Source organism: Oryx dammah, unplaced genomic scaffold (genome assembly GCF_014754425.2).
Source record: "Oryx dammah isolate SB20612 unplaced genomic scaffold, SCBI_Odam_1.1 HiC_scaffold_2, whole genome shotgun sequence".
NCBI lineage: Eukaryota > Metazoa > Chordata > Mammalia > Artiodactyla > Bovidae > Oryx > Oryx dammah.
In genome coordinates this window covers 176,897,735-176,911,925 of record NW_024070186.1, presented here as the reverse complement: position 1 = coordinate 176,911,925, position 14,191 = coordinate 176,897,735, and the positions used below count along the sequence as shown (strand labels likewise).

General features: G+C 49.3%; 1 protein-coding gene across 9 annotated transcripts in view; it reads right to left on the bottom strand.

Annotated features, from left to right (window-relative positions):
- Positions 1–509: 509 nt before the first annotated feature.
- VWA3A (von Willebrand factor A domain containing 3A) overlaps positions 510–14,191 on the bottom strand; it is a 57,097-nt gene continuing 43,415 nt past the window's right edge. For 5 of the 9 annotated variants that reach the window (XM_040257625.1, XM_040257661.1, XM_040257666.1 and 2 more), the window contains 12 exons: positions 13,673–13,825; positions 12,138–12,228; positions 11,349–11,459; positions 10,691–10,788; positions 9,767–9,904; positions 8,730–8,838; positions 5,808–5,952; positions 4,709–4,853; positions 4,157–4,308; positions 3,284–3,407; positions 1,938–2,035; positions 510–1,785 (listed from right to left, as the gene is read on the bottom strand). In XM_040257625.1, the coding sequence (XP_040113559.1) occupies positions 1,734–1,785; positions 1,938–2,035; positions 3,284–3,407; positions 4,157–4,308; positions 4,709–4,853; positions 5,808–5,952; positions 8,730–8,838; positions 9,767–9,904; positions 10,691–10,788; positions 11,349–11,459; positions 12,138–12,228; positions 13,673–13,825 (1,416 nt within the window). In that variant the 3' untranslated portion in view covers positions 510–1,733. The remainder of the gene's footprint in view (positions 1,786–1,937; positions 2,036–3,283; positions 3,408–4,156; positions 4,309–4,708; positions 4,854–5,807; positions 5,953–8,729; positions 8,839–9,766; positions 9,905–10,690; positions 10,789–11,348; positions 11,460–12,137; positions 12,229–13,672; positions 13,826–14,191) is intronic. The other 4 variants (XM_040257630.1, XM_040257642.1, XM_040257649.1 and 1 more) reach the window with 4 other exon arrangements.

Here is a 14,191-nt window from a genome sequence, read left to right as displayed (position 1 = left end):
GTTTTACTTTAGTAAAATTTACTTTCGTCCATATATTTTACTTTAGCAAAAATTACCAAGCAGTTTTCCAGACTGGTTGGATCAATTTACACTGCCCTACTTCCACCCCAGCAATGTGTGAGAGTTCCAGTTGCTCCCTATCTTGATATTGTCAGTCTTTATTTTTAACCATTCTAGTGGATGTTGTGGTGGTTCTCACTGTAGTTTTCTTTTGCATTTCACTGATGGATAAGGCTGTTGAGCACCTACATATACATATAGGTGTACATATACACCTATATTCATAAAGTTCATTTATATCTGTTTGAAACTTTTGTCCATTAAAAAAAGTTAAGATGTTTATCTTATTGATTTGGAGTTCATATATCTAGAAATGAGTCTGCTTTTTAAGTGTGATTTTAATTTTATAGGAAAAAATTGCACACAATTTGAATATGTAAGTTTGCAATATCTAAAATAAGTTAGCTGTTACATGATATAAGAGCTAAAAGTATAAAAAATACTAGAAAGACCATGATCACAGTTTTTTTAAAGATGCAAATAAAATAAACATAGCTACATAGAAAAGCTCATATACCACTTTCTCATAAAAAAAGTTAAAACATAGATGAGTCTTTTAATAAAGTTTATCTCACCAAAAATTTACACACAGACACACGCTGCAATGATCACAACAGTTTAAAAGTACCTTTGATCCTATTAATTATATAAAAGCAATTTTTTGTGTCTTAGAAATGACCCCCGATGATATAATACATGACACATTCATTTCGTGTGTCTACAGTGGGGCTGGCCCAGCAGATCCAGCCCAGGTTTCACAGGCTTGAGCCAAGCATTTGCTCTGGATTGGGCTCCAGAGCAGACTGCAGTCCAGTTTGGTTGAGCAGGGGTAGGGGGTGGCGGTGAGACTCATTTATTTCTTCTTCCTCCAGGATGGTCTGACGCTGAGTCTGTGTTGCACCCGTGGACTAAGGTGGTGGGAAAGCACAAAGCAAGAGGATCGGGGCCAAAACAATCCCATCTGGCCGGTCTCTAGAGCGGGGCTCTCATAACTAAGCTGCAAGCTCACAGTTTACTACATGTCTGCCACATGGCAGGTTCTGCGGACCCAGAGATGGTTAGGACACCAGCCTCATCCTGGGGGAGCTCATGGTCAGGGAGAAGAGACAAAGAAGCCAGGTAGCATGATGTGGCGTGCTAAGTGTAATAAGTGTCACCACTATAAAGAAAGATGAGTGGTCAGAATGCTATGGGGGGAAGGCTGGGGTCTCCCAGCTCTTGATGGATCCCAGAGGCATCTTCACAGAGAACCTGATGCCATTTGCACTGTGCCTTGATGCATGAGAAGGCGTCACCAGGCAGAGGGTGGCAGAAGGGTGCCCCAAACAGGGGGCTTGGAGTCCCTGCAGGACTTCCAGCGAGGCACGGTCTTGTGACTGAAGTGCAGGGTGTGTTGGGGACAAGGCAGGAACATTAGGGTTGACCCAGGGATAGACAGCTTTCCTCTTGCAGCTTCCAGGGAGTCCTGGTGCCTGATCATGCTGATCTGGGGGTTACAGCTTTCCAGAGCACCTTGTGCTCACGGCAAGTATGTGGTTCTTTGTAGGATGGCCTTTCTATGTAGAGGAATCCTTGTTTCTGATCCCTCCCCATGGTTTCTGCTGTCCACAAAGCAGAGCATGCTGCCTGGCTTGCACAGGGTTTGTCCCCTCCCCTTACCTGAGAACGCTTCTCTAAAAAAGAGTGACCTTCGGTTCTGGGTTGTTTTTCTTCTGGAGTTGGGACCTAGTGAACAGGAGATGAAGGAAGATGCCCAGATTTCTGGACCTAGCAGGCAGGAGCTCTTGAGGCAAGGGTGTCATGACTGGGATGGGGCCCAGGGTCTGGGTGGGCTAGAGCTATGAGGCAGTGGGGAGGGCCTTGCTTGAAGGGTATACCTGATGGATTGGGCCTGCCAGAGGAAGCCTCTGGCCTTGGTGATCTCCTGCGCCAATCTCCTTAAATCATCTCCTTCAAATAGTGGCAGCGCAGGATCCTTGAAAGAGGGAAATGAGTCTGAAGTTAGATCCATTAAATGACTGGGTGGGACATGAAAATTCAAAATCTCAGGAGAAGAATTTTAGAGTGAACTCAGTGCAGCCTTCCTCCCAGTGCAGGAAATCTTGTGGGCCTCAGATTGCATGTTTCCAGGGACAGAGAGCTTACTATTTGTTAAGGCAGTCATTCTGTAAAGGGGACACTTTGCAATAAGATGTCTGAGAGTCAGTGGAAACTGAGATGGGCCCTGGACTTCACTGAAGTCAGCACTGCTCTGCCCTGTAGAACAGAAGTGGCATATACACCTTATCTCACTGTCAACCAGTAAAACCTATCCAGCCCCTTCTCTATTTCTTCTAGTAAAACAGCTCCACAGACATACCTTTTTCTTATGTCAACTAATGAAATTCCAGAGCTTAGCCTTAAAAATACAAATTCTCACAATTAGCAAGAGAATCTAAGAGAGATGAAAGTGTTCCTTCTCTCTGGAAACAGTAGTGGCAAAGGTCCCACTCTGCACCCAGAAACTATTCAAAGAATCTGATTTGATAAGGCATTAAACAGAGAACCTTCCCAATATCATCAAGTGTGTTTTCCTTGTGTGTAGGATATGGATGAATATTTATTACTTTTACTTGTTCTGACCTCTATATCATTAGTAATATTTGCCCCCAAACTGTTACTCAAAGAAATCATGCAAAGCACTCAACTTCAAAAATTTTGCCATGTCCTGTGACAGCAAACTTTAATTAAAAAAAAAATCTAGAATTTTCATTGATTGTTCTACTGGATGATTTGTTGGCCTAGAAATGTTGTAATTCACAGCAGCACAACCCTAGAAAGTATGAATAGATACATAATCTTTCTAGCAGGTTGTAAAAACTTATTCCATATGTGTGATAAAATCTATAACTTTACTATATTTATTTTTAACAGATCACACATTTGCATATCTGTACTTTAATGAATTTATGGTGAGAAGACAGAAGCATGCAGGATTTAAAGCATAGAACTTAGGAGCATGGATGTCTGGACTCCAGCTTTACCATTTACTCTGACTTTAGGTGTATTCCTAAACCTGGCTGAGCCTGTTTGTTCATCTGTTAAATGGGTACAATAATGGTTGGTAGGATTAAAAGAGGTAATTTACGAAGAGCTAATTGTTAGTTAGGAAGGAAAAAACCACATCTGTTGACATCGTATTGCACCGTTTCAACAGAACTCACCCCGCGGCTCTACAACCTACCCTTTGGTGGATGAAGCCCCTGGTCAGCAGGCCCTGCATTTCGAGAAGCGAGTCCTCACCAACAGGGCAGTGATAGCGTCCCCCGGTGAGGGCGGCCAGGTCTCTCAAGAAGCTAGCAGCAGTCCTGTGGGGAGAAACAGGGGGCTGGGGCCAGGCCCATTGCGCTCTGTGAGCCCCCAGCCCCTGGAGAAGTCACGTCAGTGGGGTAATGGGTCTTGGACCCTGAGGCTGTGTGTCACTGGGACCGTGTCAGGATCACAAGCCCGCTCTCCCAGATGGTTTTTGGGTGGCAGTGGTGCTGCTGTGTGAATCGTATTCACCATATCAGGGTCGCCCTCTGAGCACATGGCCCCATTCCTTAATCTATCCAGGGCCGACTATGTGTCTGGCCTGGCAGGGAGACATTGCCTTTTATGGAGCTCATGGTTTGGACAGAGAGATTAAATACGAATGTAAGTAATCACAGCTTTGCCAATTACATTAAATTTTTTTTTCAGAAGGAGCTGAATCTCTCTTGTTTAATACATGTTCTTTGTTCTACGGTGATTGTTTATGGAAATAGCCATAGCTACTTTAAACTTTTCCCCCTGAATATTTACAAATGTGCCCCCAAGAAAGACAAAGTGGGAGAATACAGCGTGTGACTGGGAACCGGTGCAAGTCTGTTTCCACACTGGAGAAAGTCGGGGTGCCCTGCTGATGGGTAGGCAGTGTTTCAGTGGCATTCCTTCTCTGGTGCAATGCCTGCCCAGGGGCCTCCTAGCGGCTGACCCACGGGACTTGGGCCCAGGACGGCTCAGCTCAGGGCCATGTGCCCCTCAGACACGTGGCGGTAGGTAAGTGGTGCAACTCGGCCGCCTCCTCACTGCCCACCTGCAAGAGCAGTCCAGGGAGATGGTGTGCACTTTGATGTCTCTCTTCTCCTTGAGTCTCTGGACTTCACTGAGAATAAGGCTGCAGCTTGTGTCCGGCTTCCCGTCAGTCAGGAGGTATAGTCCTTCTACATCAGGAAAACTGAAAGCTTTCTGAAAGAGCACATAGGCTGTCTGGCTCAGAGAAGGGGCCAACCGGGATGCAGAAACCACTGACCTGCTATCCCCAAGTCTGCTTGGATCCCCCCAACTTGTCATTAAGACTGTGAGCCTCCCCTTTCACCAGACAGCTGTTGAAGTTTAGGAAAAAGAGTGCAGCTCACTCCAGAGCTGGTTAACCCCAAGCAAGTCACTCAACCTCTCTGAGCCTCTGTGTCGTCATTTATAAAGTCAGAAATTCAAGAAACTCATTCTCACTGGATTGTTGGGAAGATGCAGTGATTGAACACTTAGTAAATTCCAAAGTGCTCTCTGTAAACTCTAAAGCATCATGCAATGTCAGGACTAGGGGTTAGGACAGTATTTCTGGGTTGGGCTTGGTGGTGGAACTTGCCAGCAGTGCTTGCAAGACTGAGGTGCTCCCCTGAGCGTGCAGGCAGGTCACCCACTGCATGGCCTTGTGACAAGCTGCGTCTGTGGTCTCCACCAGAGTGTCCTGCCACGGCTGTAGGCCCTCTGCAAAGCTGAGCAGGTTAAAACTGGGAAGCAGGGAGAAGTGGGGGGTGGAGAGAGGAAAAAGAGATTTTTTAGCATGTGCCAGTCTATACTGAGGGCTTCACTGATGGCTCAGTGGTAAAAAATCCACCTGCAACGCAGGAGACGTGGGTTTGATCCCTGGGTCAAGAAGATTCTCTGGAGGAGGAAATGGCAACACATTTCAGTATTCTTGCTTGAAAAACTCCATAGACAGAGGAGCCTGGCGGGCTACAGTGCACAGGGTCACAAAGAGTCAGACATGACTGAGCATGCGCGCAGTCTATTTTGATCTTGGGGGGGTAACCTCCATGAGGACACATGCTTATCCCTGAAGACCCTACAGCCAGCCCTGGGCCCCCTGCAGACCAACCAAGTTTGAGAAGGTACATGGTGAAAATTCTAGATGCAGACAGATTTAAATCTGCACTCAGTAATTGCTACTTACTAGTTACACGACCTTGGGCAAATGACTTAATCTCTAAGCCCTTGTTTCCTTTTCTGAAGAATGGGGATAACAGGATCACTGTGCAGGCTGAATGACCTCATGCATGTAAAGTGCTTGGCACAAGCAAAGAGCTCTATAAATGCCTGCTCATTTTAATATTAAGGCAAGAACGAGTCCCAGCCTGGGGTCTGAGTTTCCAGCTGTCCCTTTGGGGTCAACCCTTCTGGGTAGAGAGAAGAAACCACACCAAACCCCCTCTTGAAAAATCCACAGTTCAAGGCGGCCTGGTGGTTCCTCTGATCTACTTGCAATTGTCACTGGACCTGAGATGGATTTCTAAAAACCACTTCTGCAGTAGAAGGCAGTGTTCCTTCCCACTATTCAGCTGAACAGTTCGGAACCCTCCAGGGCCTTTGGAAGCATGAGGAGGGAGTGGTCTTGGCCAGGGAAGCATCCAGAACTATCCCTTGGATCTTCTTGCCCCCACCCACCTGCAACCCCTGCCTCTTACCTATCACAGTGCTTCCGCAGCTGTTCCCATATCAGCAGGGTAAGCTCCATCTTCACCTGCTGCAGGTAGGGGCCCATGGATCCCGACGTGTCCAGCAGGATGCACACTTTGCTCTCCAAAATGACACCGAACAGTCGGCGGCTGCCTGCTCCAGGGTGGGTGGGGGCAGAAGCCAGGAAGGAGTGAGGGTGGTTTTTCCCACTGCAGCTATCAAATACACCATACCCAGCGCCTGATCGTTTGTGGATCAGATGTGAACCCGCCGGGAGATAGCCTCTGTGGTGTTGTTAGAGTGGTCACCGTTCAAAAGCAGAGCAGGTCGGTGGCCTGGGCTTTGGGAGGTCAAGGTTTCCGCTGTGACTTTGCCGATTACCTGATTATAACCTCCCTGGGCTTGAGCTTCCTCACCCCTAACGTTATGTGATTGAGTTAAGTGATGTCACAGCACTGTTTGGGGCTGGAAGCAATGTTACAGAACAGAGTCTGTACATTGGTCAACAGAAATCAAGTGAGCATCCACTGTGTGCCCGGCGCTGAGCAAAGTGCAGTGGAGATGAGGGAGGCTCCCTGCCCTCACGGAGCTACAAGTCGGTAAAGGAAAATAGATGTTATACTAACAGCTACCACTCTGCTGACGGTTCCGACAAACTTACTGGCATGCACACTGGGGAGAGTCTGAAACTGATGGATGTGGGGTGGGGAGCAGACAATCTACGGCTGACGGATGAGGAGCAGTGGCCCAGGAGAGGAGGTATGTGCGGAGCAGACAGACTGAGAAAAGCTCTGAGTGGGAGAAGAGTGTGCCACGCTTGGGCAGAGATAAAGCTGGAGCGGCTGGTACAGGATTTGGGAATTATCCCAAGGGGAAACAGGGTCAGTGACTTGTCCATGGTCACACAGCTTGGCAGTGAAGCCGAGATTCACATCCAGGTCCTCTGATCCACATTTTAAGGCAACAGCTAGCCCCAGCCCTTCTGGCACCCCAAGGCTAAATGGAAGTAACACGGAGGAAGCCAAAGAGCAGAAGATGGCGTGTCAAGCGTTCCTGAATCACACCTCAGATCTCATTGCAGGCAGGAGTAGAAAAAATGGAAAGCTGCTGCAAAACGGGCTCACTGCTCTCCAGGAAAAGGCGGCCTGAGCTGGCTGGACCCACCGCCCAGGAATCTTCCAGGACTCACGTGGGCTATTCTCTGGCAATGCTCATGGCCACATGAGGACGGGAGGGGAGCCATCCTAAAGCGTGGGGGATGTTCTGTGAGGACAGCCAGCCAGCTGTCGAGGGGCCTCCCACACAAAAGGCCAGCCGATCCACCCTGGGAACCAGACAGTGGAAGGGAACACCCTGCAAGCCACCGAGCCCTGCGATTGTCTCCCTAATCTAACTCTGCTTTCTTCATCTGTCTCCATCATCACTAACCTTCCCAGTTATCCTATTCTTATCCCCTGGATTCCTACTAGGTTCCCCTGATTGCACTCCATCCCCTCAACAATTGCTGTCCACACAGCAACCAGAGAGATTGGTTGTAACTTGATCACATTTTCCCTATTTGAAACCTCAGTGTCTTCCCATTGCTCTTAAGATAAAATCTGGGCCATGGCTTCATCTTCTTGGGATGGATGCACCCTTTACTCTCAGCCAATCCGGCTTCCTTCCAGCCTTTGTACTCAGCCTAGTCCCCTGCTGAGCATCTCAGCCACATCCTGAGAGTCTTTTCTTCTCTTTGCTCAGATGATGTCTAGTCATTCTTCAGGTCACCTCCTCAGGGAAGCCCTTCATGATCTCCCTGTGCAGGCCCACTGTCCCTCTCCCTGCACCACGCCTGTCTCCACCTCATACCCGTCATCACTGTTCTTTCGGTAACATCCTTCTCCTCTGGACCGTATGCTCCGTGAGCTCAGGGACCACGTTGGGTGTTTCCTCTACCACCTCCCCAGCACGGAACGGGAGAACAACACTATTTGCTGAATAATGAATGAGTGAATCAGGGCCGCATCCTCTGGGCCTGTTTTGAGGTGTTAGATGGTGTTGGGTGTGTAGCTGTCTGTGATTTGGGGGTGCAACTCATACTACACCATGACAGCTGGCTGGCTGTCCTCACAGAACATCCCCCACGCTTTAGGAGTGACTGCACGGCTGGCCTTCTCACTCTCCCGGCAGGAAGTGTGTGTCGGAGTGGGGAGTGCACAGAATGTCACTGTTGCCCCACGTTCAGCCTCGGACTTGACAGCTGCATCTGGGACTTGCAGCCCCCTCCAGAGGCTTTGGAGAGCCGTGGCAGACCAGGGACTGTTTATACCAGGTTCTACTGCAGAGGACTGGACTTAATGAATCTGCACAGGAGCCCGAGTGACCCACACTGGGATGCTTCTTCCTATTGTCCCAGGAACTCTCCGGGCCCCAAAGCCTAAACACCTTCCCGTTCAGTTCTAGCCACCTGCCCGGCCTTTTGGACTTGATGCTGCAGACCATCCTGATTCCCCCCGAAGCTGCCTCTGGGATGTGAGTCTGGCTCCCAGCCAGCCCGGCCACTGGCCTCTCCAGAGGGTCCTCAGTGCTCTCTGTAAAGAACAGGAGCATCCTCTCTGCTGGAGACCCTCCTATCTCTACCTTCATGGACCACTTCTTTGGAGCCCCATCAATGCTAAATTGAGGCTCCCGAGGGCCAGCCCCTCAGTCACACCCAAAACGTGGGGTGTGGGACGCCTCCTGGACAGACCTGGTTCTCTCTGATGCTCTGGTCCATGCTCCTCGTCCTGTTATCTAGCACAATGCCTGACCTCTGAACCCAGAAGTCATGTTGCTGCTGAGTGACAGTTTGTGAGTGCTTAGTCTGGGAAGGAGTGCCCCTGGGGTCCCTGGGGTTGCCCTCCCCCTTCCCTTCATGCCCCCCCACCCTCCAGGACAGCGGGCAGTCTCACCAGACAGCAGCCACTGCAGCCTCTGGATGTAGCGGCGCATCAGCTTGTCCAGGTGTGTGGTGTACACCTCCATTTCCCTGGGGGTGCACTCAATGTGTCTCACTGTCCCCTGGATTAAAGCAAGCAAAGAAAAATACTCCCCTGCCAGCTCTTTCTTCATATCCCCATCACCCCCAAAACAGTTTAGTCTATTGTGGTTCACAATTTTTGCAACACTGTAAAAGCATACATTTTTGTTTATTTGTTTAAAAGCTTTTTTCTTTTATTGAACTATTAAGTGCAAGGGTTTAGGCAGGTATGGGGGAATTGGGATGATGGTTTTTGTGTCAAATGTGGTCACTGTCATAACTAAAAACTAAAATAGTCTCTCTAAATTTTAAATAGAAAACCCTTAAGGGCAGAATGGGAGGTCGATAAATTTCACATTAAAAGATGACCTCGGATGGAGGAGGCAGACAGCGTGATTAAACTCCCATGAAACTTGTATGGTGGATAATTTTTAGCTTTACAGTTGACAATGTCATATTAAAGGGCAAGGAGAGAAAATGGGTTTGTTTTTTTTTTTTAAAGCAGGATTAGATTTTAATTTTGTACTAAATTTACCTGTTCCAGTGTCAGATAAATTAAAAAACTACATCAAAACTAGGAAATAGAGAAGCTCCCCTGATCTCTTGCCATAACCCCTGTTTCTGGCCGTCTTAACAGAACCGCCATCAGAATCGGGGTAGAGTTCTTATTGGTGAGTATTCTAGCCATTGGTCTGTGATCTCAGCAACTGTTACTAATTCTCACCCCAGTGAGTCCCTAGAACCTTGACCATGGTCTCAGGCATTCTGAGGGGCTGGCTTTTCTTCCAACAGGGCTCTGTATCCTATTCCTTGAGGGAAGTCCCCCTTTGGGGGTTGGGGTTCTTAGCAGGAGGAATAAAAGCTGGGTGCTCATACATTCATGTGGACTTTCCCCTAACACACGCAGCCATCTGTGTCTGAGAAGAGACAGGAGCTGGGAGTGAAAAAACAAAACCAATCTCGACTTACATTGATCTCTATGCTGGGGAAGACACTGCAGTATTTGGCTGATGCCGACGTCTGTACTGATTTTTGATGAGTGCAGTTGGGACCAAGGTATCTGGAGACCTCCATCTTTAGTTTCTTTAGCCCATAATTTGCTACCCACTTTGGAATAAAGGAAAGAATCTTGGGTAATTTTGGCTTAATGGAATGATTGACTCATCTTTCAAAAACCTCATGTTTGAAATCTGTCTTGTATCTGAAATGTGGAGTTTCCCAGGTCCTCACCGAGACTACCTCACATGCACATTCCTGCCCTGGTGCACAAGAGAGATTCAAAGAAATATGGGAACCAGGGAACAACATTTACTGAGCACTTACTTACTCCCTGTCTGGTGAACCCTGTGGATTCTTCCATTTCCATTTCAGCCTCTTCCATGAAACTTGAATGGAAACCCTGATTGGTCTCAAGTTTAGATCAATTAAGATATCACAATAAGAGATACAAGAATGATCAGGTTTAAAGCAATCAGAGTATCGCATCCAGGACTGGACCAATCAGAACTAACTGATGGTTGCCAGAAGAAAAGATATTCTTATCTTTGGATCCGAACAAGAAGGGAGGTTTCTGGTACTTGCATCCAAAAGGATCTGATACCACTAAGGACTTTACACAAAATATACTTCAATTAATCAGCAATCCTATTAAGTATAAGAGTCTTCATTTTAATGAAGACACTGAGATTGAGTGACTAGCTCAAAGTCACCCAGCTAGGAAGTGGCAGAGACTCAGGTTCCCACTAGTTCTCTTTAATGCTTATCCTGACACTTGCCACAGTCATTCTAAGCAGATTTGGCCTCAGTTCCAAGTATGTCCACTTTCCCAGATATAACAGTTGGTGGAAGGAATGATTGCTTGGGAGGCATGTGCTGGTACGAACAGCATAATACCTCTTGGCTGGAGCAGACTGTATCCTTTCTGGGCAACTCAACAGACAATCTAGTCCTTCTGAGGCCCTTTCCTTGAGGGTACTTCTTGTATACCGACCCTGGGAGAAAGAGAGCAGAGTTATCTTGTGCAGTTCTCTTACTTTCTCCTCCCTTTTCCATGTCAGTTTCTGTCAATCAAGTCAGTTGTAACATTCCTTAGGTGCAACTTGCTGAGAGATAGGAGGGACTCTTGGGAGGATCTAGGGAGGTCTTCTGGGACCCCCTACCCCACCCCACCCCACCCCACCTCTGCGCTTCTCAATGAGTTGCTACTGGGACCTGTGCCTTTCCACAGCTATCAGTCCTGCTGACTTGGGGGACTCATGCCCACTTCCTTCCCAGTCAGTCTGAGGACACCACCCCTTGTGAACAGAGCCAGAGCGCTGTCCCAGAGACCTGGGGGAATGCCAACATCACTCTTCCCATTCTACTGCTTTGTGTCAAGACTTTGCGAGCTCACTTCCCTGGGTTGGGAGATCTGAGTGGTTTGAAGATAGGTCTGCTCTGGGGGCACTGCTGTCTGTGTCCTGGAGGGGTAACCCTCACATGGGGCCTGATCACCTTCCAGGTCTCAAAGGGCAAGGGGGCTGTCCAGACATCTGTGTAGCTGCCAACTCACCCACATTATTCCCTGTCTCTGTGTAGAACAGCGAGAGAGCTATTTCTGCATCCCTTGATTGGGTCTTCTTCCTCCGCTCCGCAGTCCCTTTCTTCACTGGCGGGGCTGCAGCTAGAGGACATTTGGCCTGTTGTCTGGAGCAGCCTTGAGAGTTTATGCAGTGAAGCTGTGCAGCTTGGCTTAGAGACTTGTCAACTTCAGCTATGTTCTGCCCTCAGAACTGGGGCTCCAAGGTGGCTTTGAGGTCCTTTGGGACGACCTGACTCTGGCCTCACTGGGATCAGCAAAGCTAGAGCTGCTGCTACTTACTAGGCTTGGTGCAAGGTGCCTCCTGGTCCCTGTCTGGGTTTATCCTCACAGTCCCCTGGTTTACGGATGAGGCACGGGGGACTCAGAGTCAGTAAGAAGCAGAGCAAAGACTCTACCCAGGTCTTGCTGACTCCAGGACTCCAGAACTCTGCTCTGAACTGCCCTGCTGTGTTTCTGACGTTAGTGAGACACATGGCCTTAGGTTCTATGAACTGAATACTTTCATAAAAATACCAGTGCCTTGTCATGACCAGCTTGTACTGGACGCTCTGCTTAGTCCCTCTGAGCCTGAATTTCTTCATCAGTGAAACAGAGGAACTAATAGATTCCTTGCTGTATAGGATGGATGGTTACAAGCTTTAAAGGGGACGACCTTAGCAGAGGGCAGGCGCACGATCACTGATCGTTTTAGAGACGCCATCACTCATCCATGTCTTAGCCGCGTTTGTCTGCCCCTCCCACCCCGTGGCCATGCCTTACCTGGGGGGATGCCTGCTTTGCCACCGAGTGGACCCCATGGCAGAGCTTTCAAGGGGGGCCTCTTCTCTCTGTCAGGGTCATCTTTAACGCTCTAGAAAACAGGCAGCCTTTCCCATCAGAGGCCTGTTCTCTGTGCTGGGCAGTACCCCCATCACCCCAGCCCCAATATGTCAAGTAGGAACCTTTGCATGGAGAGGCCTGAGGAGTAAGTTTTCTCATATGCTCACCCCTTGCCTGCAGCAGATACAGAGAGGACTCTGGTGTTTGAGGTGAAAAATATGTGTGTGTGCATGTGTGTGTGTGTGCATATATATGAATGGGTGTGTGCCTGTGTGTGTGTGTTATGAGAGAGGGCCTATGGAAGTTCCTCGGTGGTCAAGTGGTTAGGACTTGGAGCTGCCATTGCTGTGGCCTGGGTTCAATCCCTGGTCAGGGAACTGAGACCCCACAAGCCATTAAAAATGGCCAGAGAGAGAGAGAGAGCTTGCTAGGACAGCTGTGGGATTTGCCTGAACCTTCTTCATCAGTTACCTGCCCCTCTTCCTACTGGACTGGGATTTCTGGGCCTCCAGAATGACCAGGAACCACTCAGTAATTTCTCTGCCATGTTGGGCCCCTCAGTTTTAAGGGAGGGGTTCCTTCGTTACTGGGCACAACTGGAATGTGGTGACAGTTGAACAAAGTCACCCGGGCCTGGGACCAGCTGACCCCCATCATCTACCCAGATCCCCTTCCCTCGTTTCAGAAGGCCTGTTAGGGGCCCTGGTGCAACCCAAACCCCCTCACACTGAAGGCCCAACTGGCAGACTCTGAGACCCTGGGGTTTCACCTCGGAATTTGGGAAGACGAGAAGGTGCTGGCTCCCGACTCCACCAGTACCTGTGTGGCAGAACCTCTTGAGGGTGCAGCCCCGGGAAGGGAGTGAGCTGTGTTCACCAGAGTCTGTCAGCTGGTGAAATGCTGAAGAGTTCACACACCTCACTGCGGCTGCTGCTCACAAGTGCTGAGGAGTCTGGGGTCTTCCCCCAGGCATACCCCCCGACGCTCCCTGTGATTGTTACGGTGGACATTTTATGCAGGACAGATTTTGACAGGCTGTGAACAAGGATCAACCCTGAGGAAGACCCAGGTCCAATCAGGCCCCTGTAAGCCTTGAGCCAAAGCAGCAAGAGCCCATTAGATGCCACGCCACCCTAATTCCTTTTCCCCTGAGAGACCCTCCGGATGAGCCTTCCTGTCTTGTAACCAGCACGTGCCAGGGTGCCATTTCTACGGAACCCTTAGTACCACAAGGACAATCAGGCAGAGCCAAAGCTGGAGTGGACGGGGTGGCCAGAGCTGAGAAGCAGGCCCCGGGGGTCTCCTCCCCCTTAGAGGTCGGGCCATTGACCACTGAGGACACTACCCCCGCCTCCACTGGCCCTGGGACCTGGGGACCTGGCCCAGGCCACTTCATGATCTAGGAAAGACCAAGAGACAAGGTGGAAACAAAGTCCTCTGTGTGTTATTGGGGTGGGGGGGTGGGGGAGTCAAACCATTCTGGCCACGGAGGGTGCTGTGGGCTTGGAAGGACAGAACTTCCTGGGCTGGCTTCTTGGCTTGAGCACATTCGGCTTCTCTTTTAGGAGGGCCGTGCTTTGCTGCTCTTTTCCAGACTGGTTCTTCAGGGAGGACACGAGTAAGGCACACTGCAGCAGGGATGAGGAGTCAGCCAGGTGCCTCCCCACAGGGAGTGTGCGCACACACACACACACACACACAGAGCAGTGGCTGAGGCCACCGGGGCCCCTGGATTTTTCTATCTACCCCTAAAGTGCTGCTGGGAGCTGAGAGTTCTGTGGTCAAACCTACTAATAATAAGTACAGAGGTCCTGGGATGCATCAGGCTAGTTAGTGGGCTAGTTCGTGCCTGGGGGCAGGGTCTCAAACCCTCTTGTCCACAAGGCGTGTGACTACACAGGCAGCTAAATGCCATCTTATCCCATTTTACAGGTGAGGAAGTAAATCTTACGAACTTAAAGGACCTGCCCGAGGCTACTACGAGTATACAATGG